Source organism: Pipra filicauda, unplaced genomic scaffold (assembly GCF_003945595.2).
Source record: "Pipra filicauda isolate LSUMZ 115617 unplaced genomic scaffold, ASM394559v2 scaffold112_size3218982_pilon, whole genome shotgun sequence".
Taxonomy (NCBI): Eukaryota; Metazoa; Chordata; class Aves; order Passeriformes; family Pipridae; genus Pipra; species Pipra filicauda.
The window spans coordinates 2,078,715-2,091,716 of record NW_024103574.1 but is presented as its reverse complement, the minus strand read 5'-3'; the positions used below and the strand labels follow the sequence as shown (position 1 = coordinate 2,091,716).

General features: G+C 40.9%; 1 protein-coding gene across 6 annotated transcripts in view; it reads left to right on the top strand.

Moving 5' to 3' along the window:
• The first annotated feature begins 1,352 nt into the window (after nucleotides 1-1,352).
• The window catches only part of ARHGAP29 (Rho GTPase activating protein 29), a 49,613-nt gene continuing 37,963 nt past the window's right edge, over nucleotides 1,353-13,002 (top strand). For 5 of the 6 annotated variants that reach the window (XM_039383237.1, XM_039383232.1, XM_039383231.1 and 2 more), the window contains exons 1-2: nucleotides 1,353-1,412; nucleotides 4,137-4,483. In XM_039383237.1, coding sequence (XP_039239171.1) covers nucleotides 4,222-4,483 — 262 coding nt within the window. In that variant the 5' untranslated portion in view covers nucleotides 1,353-1,412; nucleotides 4,137-4,221. Of the gene's footprint in view, nucleotides 1,413-2,013; nucleotides 2,176-4,136; nucleotides 4,484-13,002 lie in introns of those variants that run through there. The other variant, XM_027712205.2, reaches the window with a different exon arrangement.

Below are 13,002 nucleotides of genomic sequence, written 5' to 3'. Positions count from 1 at the left end.
CACAACTTGTTTTAGTTTGGTTGCTTAGTTTAAGGGTTTATAAATTCCAAAAGAAATTGAATAAAATTCTTCCGAAAGAATAAATTATGGCAAATATGGAGAGGAAGGATGAAGCAATGAGAACATTGGTGCTCTAACACAAAATCTTGCATGGGTAGTGTGCTGGAATGGCTAGGGAAAGGATGCAAGGATGCGAAATTCCAGATGTAAAGCTCGAAACTGGTAGAGTAGAGGAACTGGGCTAAGAACTAGATACTGAGGGCTTTGATACTTTATTGAAAGTATGTCCCATTCCAGAGCTTGGGCATTGGATCTAAGGTTGCTGAATTTAAATGGCCTTTTAATATTGAGGAAGAAATTGTGGGTCTGTAGTCCCTGCCTCCAGAAGATGGAAAACCTATTGTTGCCATCAGTCACTGTGAAATGATGTAAGAGAAGTCTGCACTGAGGTATAAAGGTCCTTGTGTCACTGGGAACTATTTGAATTTCTGCATGACACAGATGCAAACATCTGCTTTTCCAAATTCTCCTTAAGCTGAAAAATGTGGACGTTATCTGCACATGCAAATAAATTCAGAAGCAAAATTATGCCAAAATTTGGGCTGTCTGGATAGCTGAATCCACTCCCATCGTGCAGGCACAGACTGATGTTGTTGTATTTCGATTTTGTTATTGGTTATATTTTCTTAAGTAGCCAACAGAGTTTGTCCAGGAATAAAAGCAGGCTGAGTATAGTAGAAAGCAAAATGTGTGTCTGTGCACGCACACATTTCTCACTCGTAACAATACTGGAAGCTGTACAATGAATGATAAACTGGATTCAGGAGTAGAAAGCGTGGGAGGTTGAGCATGAGAAATACATTCTCTTTGCCACGGTGTTTTTGTTTCTCGTTGGGCAAATCACTTAAAAGTAAATCCTGTTTTGCCAAACACCACGTAGCCTGAATTTGGACTTTTCCTCGCTTCTCAAGCTTGTTTGGTGTACACCAGTCGCTCCTGCGCAGCTCCTTTCCCCGAGCTTTGCCCACACGCCACAGGCGCGGTCGGTCTCCGCTCCTCGCAGGAGGCGCGGGCCGGGCGGGCGCTGCTGGTGGGGCCGCAGCCGGCGCACGGAGAGGCCGCCGGGGTGGGATCCGGAGGGCGCCCGGTCCGCTCCCACTCCCGCGCCCGCCCCGCCATTGTTCCCTCACCGGCCCCTCGCGCCCCCGGCTCTGCGCGCGCGGAGGGCGCGTGTCCCGAGCGCGGCCCCGCCCCCGGGGCGGTGCCGGCCAATGGCGGGGCGGGGGCGGTGCCGGGGGCGTCGCGCGGGGCGCGCGGCGGGGAGGGGAGCGATTCATGGGCAGCGGGGCGGCCGCGCCACGGGCCCGCGGGGCCCGGCCCGGCTGCTGCCTGCGCTCGGCCGCCGCTCTCCGGTAAGGGCCGGCGGAGGGAGCGGGGACGCGCCGGGACGGGACGGGGACGCGCCGGGACGGGACGGGGACGGGGTGTCGCCTAGCGCTGCCGGGAGGAGCTGCGGGCGAGCGTGTGGGGCAGGGCGGCGGTGAATGGCCGGGGCAGCGGGGGCGGCTGGAGGGGCCCGGCGCTCCGCTTCCTCTGCCGGTGCGGGTCTGACCCCTCCGAGCCCCACCGCCCCGCCCGGCGCTGCCCGGCGCGGTGCCGGACGGTTCCCCGAGCGCCCACCTCCGCCCTGCCCCGCTACCTGCGGCGGGGCTGTGCGGGCTGGCGGGCACTGCGGCGGGGCAGGGCCGAGCGCCGACCCCCGCCCGGGGCACTGGGGGTGGCCCTGCCCTCGGCCCGCCAGCGATGTGGCCCCTTTTCCTTTTTACCTTCTTTCCTCCCCCCCCCCCCCGTTCTTTTTCCTTTCTTCCCCTCCCTACCGGAGAAATTGTGCTGGGAGAGCAAATTTCTGAAATATCTGGCGCTTTAGTTTTTTTTTTTTTTTTTTTTTATTTTTTTTCCATCGGGACTGGCAATGGCTCGCTCTGAGCCGAAGGAGTCTGGAGGCGTTTATAGCAAAGCTGGTGGACGCTTTTCATTTTCAAAGCCAGAGTCTCCTGAAGAAATATGAAACACTTCTCAGTAATGAAAGGCATGTGTTCTGGGAGAGAAACTTTTCCCCATCTGCCTTGTAACACAGGAGGAACAGACGTCAGGGCTGATATTTACGAGGAAAAGGTGCCTGTTGTACTAAGCTGCTCAGTTTTTGTTATGCTGCTGCTTTACAGCAGAAGTTTCTCTCAAGTTTTTCTAATTCAGAAACGCTTTGTCATCACTTTTATAATTTTTACAGTGGTGGCATTATTGTACTGCTTGTACAAAAAAAAAAAGCAACATCTCTAAAATAACACATCTTTAAAAGCGTGGACTTGCCACTGGAACAGGTCTAACACATCTTGCTACTTAAAGTTGACTTTGAAGCTGGCAGACTTAAAAGAGGCTTGTCTTTTAAATAATATGAAAATATCTGTCTCGATATAAATAGATATCACACTTGTTAAAAGAAGGGAAGGTTATGTGGCTTGTTTTGCCTTAATTGCAAGGTGGAATTGCAAAGTAGCTTTATAGCCATGAGAATTATATGTGGGAACAGAAGAAACTTGCTTAAACACTGTGTTTAATGTAAACCTCACTTCAGTCTACTTGAGGTGTTTGGAATTGCTTAATTATCTGCATTATTTGTATAATGTCATGTGTACTCTTATAGGTACAGACTTAAAACAGTAAACAGAAATTAGAGCAGTTAATTTGTGTTAAATTCTGAAGTTTTCTTCCCCCTCCCCCCAGCACATGCTCCCTGGAAGGCCTGCCAGATTAATTACAAAAACAACTGCTTTGACCACATTTCCTCTGATATTTTTAAATTGCAAAGAGAAATAAAGCAGAAATAATGGAAAAATAATTGAAGTGTGTTAGAGTAATGCCTATAGAAATTCATAGTGGGAGTGTTCAAAGTGTTAAAGGTGCTACTGTTTCAGTTGGTCTAACCAAACACAAACATATGCAGGAGAACCCGTTTCAGCCTGCATGTTTTAGTTCTTAATAACTTCTATTTTTAGGTAAAATAATTTTGAGAAATTACTGCAGATGTATCTGCGACCTACGTTAACTTTCTAGCTGTCACGTTCCAATTTGGTTTTTGGGTTTTTTCCCTGTGGTGTTTACACTTGAATGTAAACACTGAAAATTTCTCCTGGTGTCGAGAGAACAACAGCAGGCGTTGTGGGAGCTGCTGGAAGCCTACCTGACTCTGCCACCTGCAGTTTGGTGCTTTGAAATGAATCGCTTAACCCAACATGGCGAAATTAGCAGTAGCTTTCTCTTTTTTTTCTAAATGAAAGGAATGCAAGTAGTTGCTTACTTATACTCCCCCAAATTTGTGCGGTTTTATGGGAGAACTTTTAAGGTGGACCAAAGCAGAGCAACATCCTTCAAGATAACTGCACTGAGATTTGCAGATAAACTTTGATACTAGAATATTTTTCAATCTCTCCACTTTCCTATGTTTTTCCTTTGATTGCTTTTCATAATAAAAGATAGCAGCCTGAAAAGACCACATAACTTCTTTCAGGATGTTTTCCTTCGTGAGACAAACTGTGATAGGTCATGATGACTTGCTTGGCACAATCTACACAAAGAAAACTCATCCTATCAGATTAAGGCTATTATTTTAAGAGACAGAATGCTGCATACAGCTTGGTGGTTCATGCAAGAGGGGATGTTGCTCATGGTCTGTATCACATCAGGTGTTTTTGCAATTATATTCAGTTGTAATAACATTTCATGGTAAAGAATAGGTCTTGGTAAATATAAAGAATGTGATTTTTAAGGTTTGCAGAATAAGTATTCATGGCAGAAACTTTTCTTATGAAATAAGCATGCATCATAAATAGCTTTTGAAATAATTTCTGCATACCATTGATTTCTTTTATGCAACAATCTACCTGCTGTACGAATTTAAATAACTTTAAACAGTCGAAAACCTTTATAATACTCAGTTCAGCGTTGTAATGCAAAGCAATATCATCTTGAAAGAAGTTTTGGATCTTGTCAGTACAAAAGTATTGCTTCGTATATATTTCTGTACTAATCAGCATTTTTCCTTCTCCTCCATCTCCTTCCCCCTCCCCAATTTTCAGGGGTTTCACCTTTGGCTCATCAAATGGGCATTAAGTGACAGTGAGTGTTACCTGCGAGAGCTCCATAGGCACGGCGGCTGCTGGGATGTTGCGACAGAACGGCGGAAGTAACAAGCGTGGTTTGGGATTAGCCCGACTGTCTACCTCCAACTTCTTCACTGTCTCTAATTCGGGAAATTGGGGAATGGGGCGCAGCACCAAGAGCAGCTCTCTGAGCAGCATTAGCTCCAACTCTGACTGCTATGATAATCCTGCTGTGGATCCAGAGTATATCATGCAACTGGTGAATGATGTCAGAAAATTTGCAGATGTGCTACTCTACTTGAAGGAAGCCATTCTTTCAGAAGGTGTGTCAGTTGTTCTTAATTCTTAGATTTTATGAAACTCTTACAATTCATATGTTTTAACTAGTGTTTACTGTGGTTGTTCCCCCCTGCCCTTTACCATTTATCCTCCCTTCCTCTCCCCTCCCCACCCCCAGCATGATGATTACGGGAAATCGTGGTTTTTACTTTGGGTTCTGTATTTCCTCATCACAACAGTACAATCTCTTTCATAATCATAACAAGGGAAAACAGGCTCTTAGCAGGCTGCCTAGGCTGATGCTAAAAGTTAGCGAGACCATCAACTGACTAGTCTTTAACTGCTTGAATGTTTTTTTTCCAATTCCAAACAATTCTCTTACTATTTTGGTGATGTTTCAGTTTTCTAGGCTGGTTTTGTTTGGTTTTTCAAAGTCTTAAATGCTAGTAATTTGAGTTTTAAGGTAGAATGTAACTCTGCACTTTCTTCCTTTGCAAGAGAAGTATTTACCGTCTTCTGCCAGCAGGTGGAAACTGCAAATTTTCTTGCTTATGAGAGGTGTGTGTTACTGTGTGTTTCTGTTCCATTAGGGAAATGGCATTAGCGTGGTTTTGGTCATCAGGAGGAAAGCTTTTATCTAATTCCTACAGAAATATTATTAGGTTAATAGCTGACATGACATCCAGAGCAGTTTTGTGTAAGATGTCCTGAGTGCTGAGCATTTGCAGTCACCTCTGTGTTCAAGTGAGTGTGCACACAGCTGAAATACCACTGCCAAAAGGTGTAAACAATTAACGAAGCAATAATTTGACACTAGTGATCACTTTGTGTCCACAAAGTTTTTGCTGAGCACACAGGATGAGCAGTTATTTGTGAGGTTGGGTGTCTGGTGCCTACTGATGCTGAAATGGGCATCCTGTAGAAAAGGACTGCCAAAATATTAGTGTTCCAGTTGCCATGCAGCAGCAGTTAATTAATGTTCAGTTTAAAATTTTGAACTCAGAAGATCCAAAAAACTAACATGGAAGACAGGAGTTGTTGTCTTGTTTTGTACTATATTATAGAATTAATTTGCGAAACAATGTTGTCCATTTAAAGGAAAGGTGTCCATATAAAGGAGAGATATTTCTTGTCCACAGTTGGAAGTGTTCTTTTGACCTCTGTCCCTATAATACAGTGAGTTCTGTAATATTGGGCTTGCTTATTGTGGGCTGGAAACAACATGCTGGAAACTGCATACTCTGGTTTGCATTTCTTTGTCTTATTAATCTTTGGAAATGTTTACAATTGTCCAAAAATTAACAAAAACTTACAAAGGTTGTTCTTACACATGAAATTCTGGTTTTTAATGCTTGCAGCTTACCACCATCCTGAAATTGGTTGCATTAATTAATCCAAGGTGGAATCAATTGCAGGGATGGGAAATTTATTTCTTCCTTTTTATACAGCATTAATCTATCAACTGGATGTAGACTTTATTGGATAGTAAAACTTTGCTCTAAAATTTATTAAATATGAACCAAAATTAAGTTTTGCTGCTATCTATGGGGGAAAAAAAAGTGTATTTTGGTGTGCATACGCTGCATGCATCTGCAGGCAGTTCAGAAGTGGCAAATGTAAGTGGTGTAACAGGGTTGCGTCAGTGTTTGTATTTGCCTTGCAAGTGTTCCTAGAGTCTTTCAGCCTCTAACCACTGTTCCCTCAGCTTCTACGTCAACTATTAATTGTATTATTGCCTCTCTGGCTGATTTGTCTAAACTCTTCTGATGCACAGTGGCTTCACTTTTGACCATGTGACTCCCCGTTGTCCAGGGCTGGCCGTTCCACTGTGGGGTCTGTGTTGGCAGGCGGGTCTGTGCCTTGTGTTACCTGCTTGTGTTACCTGAGCTGCCGTGGAAGAGCCCAGCAGTTATTTGCCCATGGTTCATTTAACGTTCATCTGATGTAGTGAGGCAATCTTGGATGAAAAATCTAAGATATTTTGGATGATAACATACATCCGTGTCTAAATTAGATCGTAAGTGCCTGGGGCTTACAGAGGTGAACTGTTTTGTTACAGTGTTAATGCAAGTTGATATGTAAAGTGAAAAGTAAGCTGAGATCTCTTTTAAGGGGAGTGTTACATAAATGAAATGTTTGGTAGATGTCAAGGCTATTTCTCTTTGCATTTCTTATGCTAATATGATTTAGTTTCTTACAGTAGTCTAATTGTCATAATGCTGAATAAATTTTGGATACCTTTCAGCAAAGGTAAACTCAGCATTGTAACTTAGTTTGATTATTTTTCAGACTCTTGCCCAACAAAGTTTTCTGTATAAACTGAAATCTAAGAAACTTGGAGCCTCCTTGCTAGTACCAATTAGGAAGTGTTTCTTAATGCTACTTCACATAAACCCCAGCCCCCACCTCAAAAAAGCCCAAACCCACAACCAACCAAACAAAACACCCTAAACCTACAAACAAAACACCCTCTGAATGTAACTGCAGAGTTTAAAAGTTTGTCATCTGTTTGGACATGAGGGAGCTGCAGTTGCCTCTTGTGTTGAGTGAAATACCTTGTGTTCCATACACTTCAGTTCTTGCTGTCTTCTTTTAAATTCTCTTTTGAATCTCAGCCTTGTATTCATCGAATATAACATTCTGTTATTAGTCATGCAATCTGAGGTATAGGATCAAGATACTTTACCACTGTCTTCATTAAGAAGAGCTCTGGGCCGTTTTCGAATCTAGGTCAATGTGCTGTTTCACGAGAAATTTTGTATTTAATTCTACTTGATGACAGGCTGAAACTGTAGCTGTTGTTAGTGCAGCTGATGCAGTCAGTGCATCCATCTCTTGGTCCAGTCTTCAGGTGAATTTCCAGATGAGCAAGATTGTCTCGTGGCTGATATTAGTAAGGATAGTTCTATTGTCATCATGGTTTTGTGTTTGAACTGAAAGGTTGTCTTCGTTTGTGGCATTCGTATTTTATGAAGTCAGAGATAATTGAAATATATTAAGGAGACTAAAAATAAGTTAATCGTCTTTCTTTTCTGATAAGAAGAAAATGAAAACAAAATTTCTGCCTGGAAGGCCAGGCTTGAGAGTATATGTTGAATTAACTTAGAGGACTCAGATCATTACCTGTAATTTGTGCTACACTTAGAGTGAGAATCTAATTGATGCCTTCAACTTGTACCCCTCTTTGGAAAGGTAGGACATACAGTGAAGTACAGTCTAAAGTCTGGAGCCATCTGTGTTCTTCAGAGGTAGTGGCACTCAAGATAAGAACTTCCCATGGTAAAGAATGTTTTAGGAACTGAGAAGTTATTTGTCTCCCGTGGAGACCTGCTGAGGGCTTAACCACCTGACCACAGTATTGAAAATACTTAAGAATTTGAAGTGTGTGAGGTATATTTCAGGTAAATCCTATAACTTGAAGAGGTTAGTTCTTGTCCTAAAGCAAGAGGTTAATGCATCTGCAAGTAAACTATGTTGAATTTTGAGGCTGGGTGGCTTCTACATGTGTAGTACATTCTTTTGAAGAATAGGAGATGTGGGGTAATTGCTATATACTGTCCAATCTTTCCCAAAGATAAAGATGCCTGTACCTCATAGAAGTTGTATAGGAAGCACATAAGCCACTTTTTGGGAAAAAATATGCAGGACCTACCTCTTACAAACTTGTATTAGAGAATCTATCAGTGCAAAAATAGTATTGCTTATTGCATTGATATGCAAAGTTGAGAATCTATTTAATAGGTATTTATGTATCAGATTGATGACTACAATCTGTGCTTTTACTTTATAGAATAAATTTTACTGTTGGCAAATAATACTGCTGTATGGTCTTTGCTTAAATGAAATTCATTTACTCAGGTGTAAAAGGGCCACACAAAACAATATTTAGGACAGTAAAATATCTTCTAACTAGGAACTCAGTATTTCACCTTTATACAGTAGATAGTAACTTTTACTTGTATTGCATTAGAGAGGAGGGAAGCATTCCTGTTTCCTTACTCTGAAGATAGTTAGCTACTAGTTTTGTGGCATCTGCTTATTTTTTTTTTTTTTTTAAAGAATGTAGTGTATACTGTAAGGTCTGCCCTTGGGACTGTGGGAAATACTGTTTCATTACGAATAGCTCTCAGGCTAAAATTTGCATGTGGTTTAAAAATGCAGGAGTAATTACACTTTAATATATAGTCTTCTTGACTGTACTTTAGAATATATTTTGGAATTATTGCTTACTTTATCACGAACTTTGAAGTAATCTTCAAAGTGTGATATTGTGTGCTTCATGTGGGTAATTCTGCATCCTTTTCATGAGCAAAAACTTTTTTCCTCAAGTTCATCCCATCTTCAACTAATGTAAATTGTAGTTCTTTCTAAAATGCTAGCATGCTGTTTTTCCAGGTATTTTAGAAACCAGAGTAGTAAGATAAAACCTCTTACCTTTCCTCACGAATTTCTCTATGAGGATCAGATTTTGCCTATGATTTCTTAGAGTTTATAAGTGTTTTTATAAAATTATAAGTCTTTTTTAAAACTGAAGCAGAGTAACAATACTGGTGAAGCTGGATGGCCTGGTCAGGAATGTCTGCATCCTCTGTATGGTAGCACCAATGCTTTCAAAAGAATCAGGAATGCTGCCTAACTTGAAACCTATCAGGTCCTTATTTTTGAAGGATGAGATATTCAGCCCAGTGGGACAATTTTAGAGGTGTGTCAAGTTAAATAGTTTCCTGAAAATAAGGAACTTGTAATCTCTAGTGACTTCAAAACCTTCTTTTAGCACCGTGGAGATTGGTGTTAATCGCATGCTACACTAAAAGCCAGAAGCCATTTACTGAATATAGTGCCTGGGGCTCAAAGATGAATGATTTCTCTTCAGCCTTTCCTGGCTTGATAATGTATACTGTCTGTATTTTTAGTATAATTAAGGCACTGTAGTATTTTTAGCATTTGATTTTTATTTCTATATTTTCGTATAGTCTAAAATATTAATGTCCTTTTTCTGAGGTGGCGTTTGTGAAAGTCAGTTTGCTCTGTTTCATTAGGGAAATCTGAAGTTCGTTACCTATTGCAGTGAAGATTACAGATTGAATTTATGATAATTTATAATACTGGGTGTAATTTTGCTGTTTGTTCTTTATTTCAGTTTTGATGTTTCTCAGTGAAAGGTGCTATCTTTGATACACCCTTAAACTAGATGTATTTACCTGTCTAATGACACCTGATACTATGAATGCTTGGTAGGTGGGCAAACTGCTCTAAACAAGGATCTCATGAAGTGTTTACCTTTCTTTGCAACAGTTTCTGGAAGGAATGTTTTGGGGGGTCATATTTATTTTGTTTCCAGGGAAGCTGGACTGATTTCTTTAAACTTTTTGTGGAAGATGTTCTGGTTTTCTGCTCAGTAGTATTTTGTGTGATAAATAAAAAAGCTTTATGAGAGAAGGATAAGTAAAATGCTACCAGGGTAGCTAACTTTTGGGGATTCTGAGAACACAGTGATTATCAAATGTGTAAACAATCTGCTTGTGAATTATTAAATGACCTTTGAGACTCGTAGAAAAAGGCAGAGGAATCCATGTGGCAGTGTAGCACATTGGTCTTCTTATTCCATGTAGCACCAAAAAAAAGGGGGAAACAAACTAGCTAGGAGCTAATAAACTAGGAAATAAACTAACTAGGATTAAAAGTATTTGAAGATGTTGAAAATTAGTCTGAAGTGGAATTTTAATGTTTTTCACTTCTGAAATCTACCAAAGTGTAATTTACTTGCAATATCTGAAGAATAATTCTGTGATATATTACTATTCAAACTCTAATAAAACTTGGTCCACAAGGAACTAACTGCATGGTTTTTAATGTATCAGCCTGTAATAAGATTATTCATCATCTTGCTGAACCAAATTAGGTGTTAAAAGGTGAATTCTGACTATTTGAATTTGCTGCTTTGGGTGTTACTGTTCCCATGGCAGAGTTAGCAGAAGTGTCCTTGTGAGCTACTGTACCAGGGAGGTCAGGACTAAACCAGGCTGAGACAGGTATAAGACAGCTGGAAGGAGTGACTTGTGAAGGTGCTCCTGCCAAAATTCCTTTTTTTCCCTCCCCACCAACAGCTGAATTGTTGGTAACTGGTTCTGTAACTTAAAATCTACAAGATGCATCTAAAACTGCTGTTTTCTTCTGTTTAGGACTCTGTTTTAAACACGTGAATTGTCTATTTCCACAGCAACTTATGGAAGAAACTTAGGTGTGAACTGCTGTGATCTCACTGCTGCATCTTCCTGGCACTAGCAGTAGTTCTCTGGTGACTGCATAGCAAGCCAGCTTTGGGGGCATATCTGCCTGAAAACTAGTCCCAGGAAGAAAAAGAACTAGGTTTTAGCAAGATCAGTTCCATGTGCTGACTGTAAGGTTGTACTGAGTACCAGCCAAGAGGGAGAAGGTGGCTGGCCAAGGAACAAGGGGCCAGAGGTTAAAATGGAACAAGACTGTGAGCTCTAGGCAGAATTGGTGTGGCATTCCACCCTGGCATCCCAGCATACACTGCTAAACCCTGTACCAATTCTTTTGTGTCCCTTACTGAATGTGAAGTTTGATGGGGGTATACGAAAGGTGGGGTGGTGGTGGGGAGAACAGCAAGCAGAAAACGCCCTTTGTAGATGGCAAATTAATTGATCACTTTGGCTCTGAACCTTTGGCATATTTGAATTTGACAGTCTCTTTTAAACTCACCTTCCTAAAACCCATTTCTTATGTGCAAAGTCATATGTGCTTCCGATCTTTCTAACCTGGAAGTTCATTAGTACACCCTTTCACATACCTCCAAGTAGTAGTCACTGCTAAATATTAGTTCTGTCAATTTGAAATTGTTCTTTCACAAATCTGAAATAGTCTTTCAAGCTAAAAGATGTAAAGTATGTAAACAAGGATAAGAACAAAGTAAATACTTCCTTAAATTTTTTTAACAAGTAAAATTACAAACCTAAAGCTAATAGTAGTGGGTTTGCTTTGTTGGGTTTTTGGGGTTTTTTTTAACAGCTTCTGGTGGTTTTTAATGGCAAAACTCAAAGGAAGAAATTATTTGGGCATATGAACTGCTTCTCTTAGTGGAGTTCTAGCAAGCCAGAGACGTCCTGGTCATTTTCCCATGCTTCCCTTACTTTCCTGGTCCCTCACATGAACAGAAAGCACTGAGATCCCTGCCTGTGAATCCTGTTCCTGTCCAGTGCCAGATTCCTCGAACTTGAGAGGTTCTGCAAAGAAAACAGAAGTTTATACAGTATGAATGAAGACAAACCCATAACAATCCAACAAAAAGTAGTTTGCTTGTCTCTCATAAACTTTGACTGTATAGCTGCAAGCATGCTTTTCTCCAGGAATGTTTCACTTAAGCTGGGAGAACTTTCCGCCTTTCTTTCCATTTCACTCCAGATGATTCCACAAACTATTTTGTCCAAGCCTTCTGTTTTCTCAGAGTCTATCTTGCAGGCTTTTGTTAGGAAGTCTTGGACTTTCAGATGCTGTGACCAGAGCCAGAGGAGCTGGGCATTTTGTTTTGCTTTGCATGTTTGCAGTGATAAAGCACTGCTTAATTCATCCGCAGTCATGGAACACTTCTGCTGTTTCCACTAATCTGAACAAGAGGAAAAAAACCAACCTCCTCTGCAAGTTGAGTTCAAGCAAATCTGTGTTCTTTGTAGTCAAAGTGTAAGCTGCCTGTTAAATGCACGTTGCTAATGTTGGATAGGAAATGCTGTTTCTTCAGTTTCAGGGAAGACTGAAGTTAAATAATAACTTAGTGGACCAGGAGATAAGTTTGTGGCTGATAGTACTACCCCTCCCCCAGTTGCATACTCCACATTCCTTCAGAACAAATGTTCACTTGTTGCTATAGTGTCTAAGATCAGCAGTCAGGAGGGGGGTGTTCGTCTTGAAGGCCTGTGAGTGTTTAAAATGTAAAATCAACCCTTATGTACAGTCCGGATATTTTTGTTGACTTAAATAATTAGTATATCTCTATTTAGGAAAACTCTGAACTATTTATAAGAAAGCTTGAGCATTTTCCATTTTTATGTTGCTTTTGAAGTGCAAAAATTGTAATACCAGGGAAAACTCTATTCCTCTCCTTTTTGCATTTCTGATGTACAAAAGGATCTCAAAACACTTAAAGAGCCTTAGCTAGTTTGTTAATTAGAATTACCTTCCCTTTCCATCACAGCAACTAGAGTAATGAAACTGAAATTACAAGATTAGCAAGATGCACGGTGACTAGGGAGGAAGAGGATGAATAGTCAAGTTTTCTGTTTTGAAAGTAAAGCTAGACCTTTCAAGCAAAAATTCTTCTAATATAGCTTGAAGCTTAAGAAACAGGAACATTTGAACAAAAGAACAACTTGTATCTCTCAAAGAACTCTGCCTTAACACCTGAAAGATAAGATTTGATCCATATCCTGTGTGAAGTCTTGTGTTCTAAACAGCAATTCCCATGTAGATGTAGGAGCTCTTGTGTTTAAAAACAAAACAAAAATCCCTCGCCCTAAAATAGTTTCCTGCTCTTGGCAAAATCTAT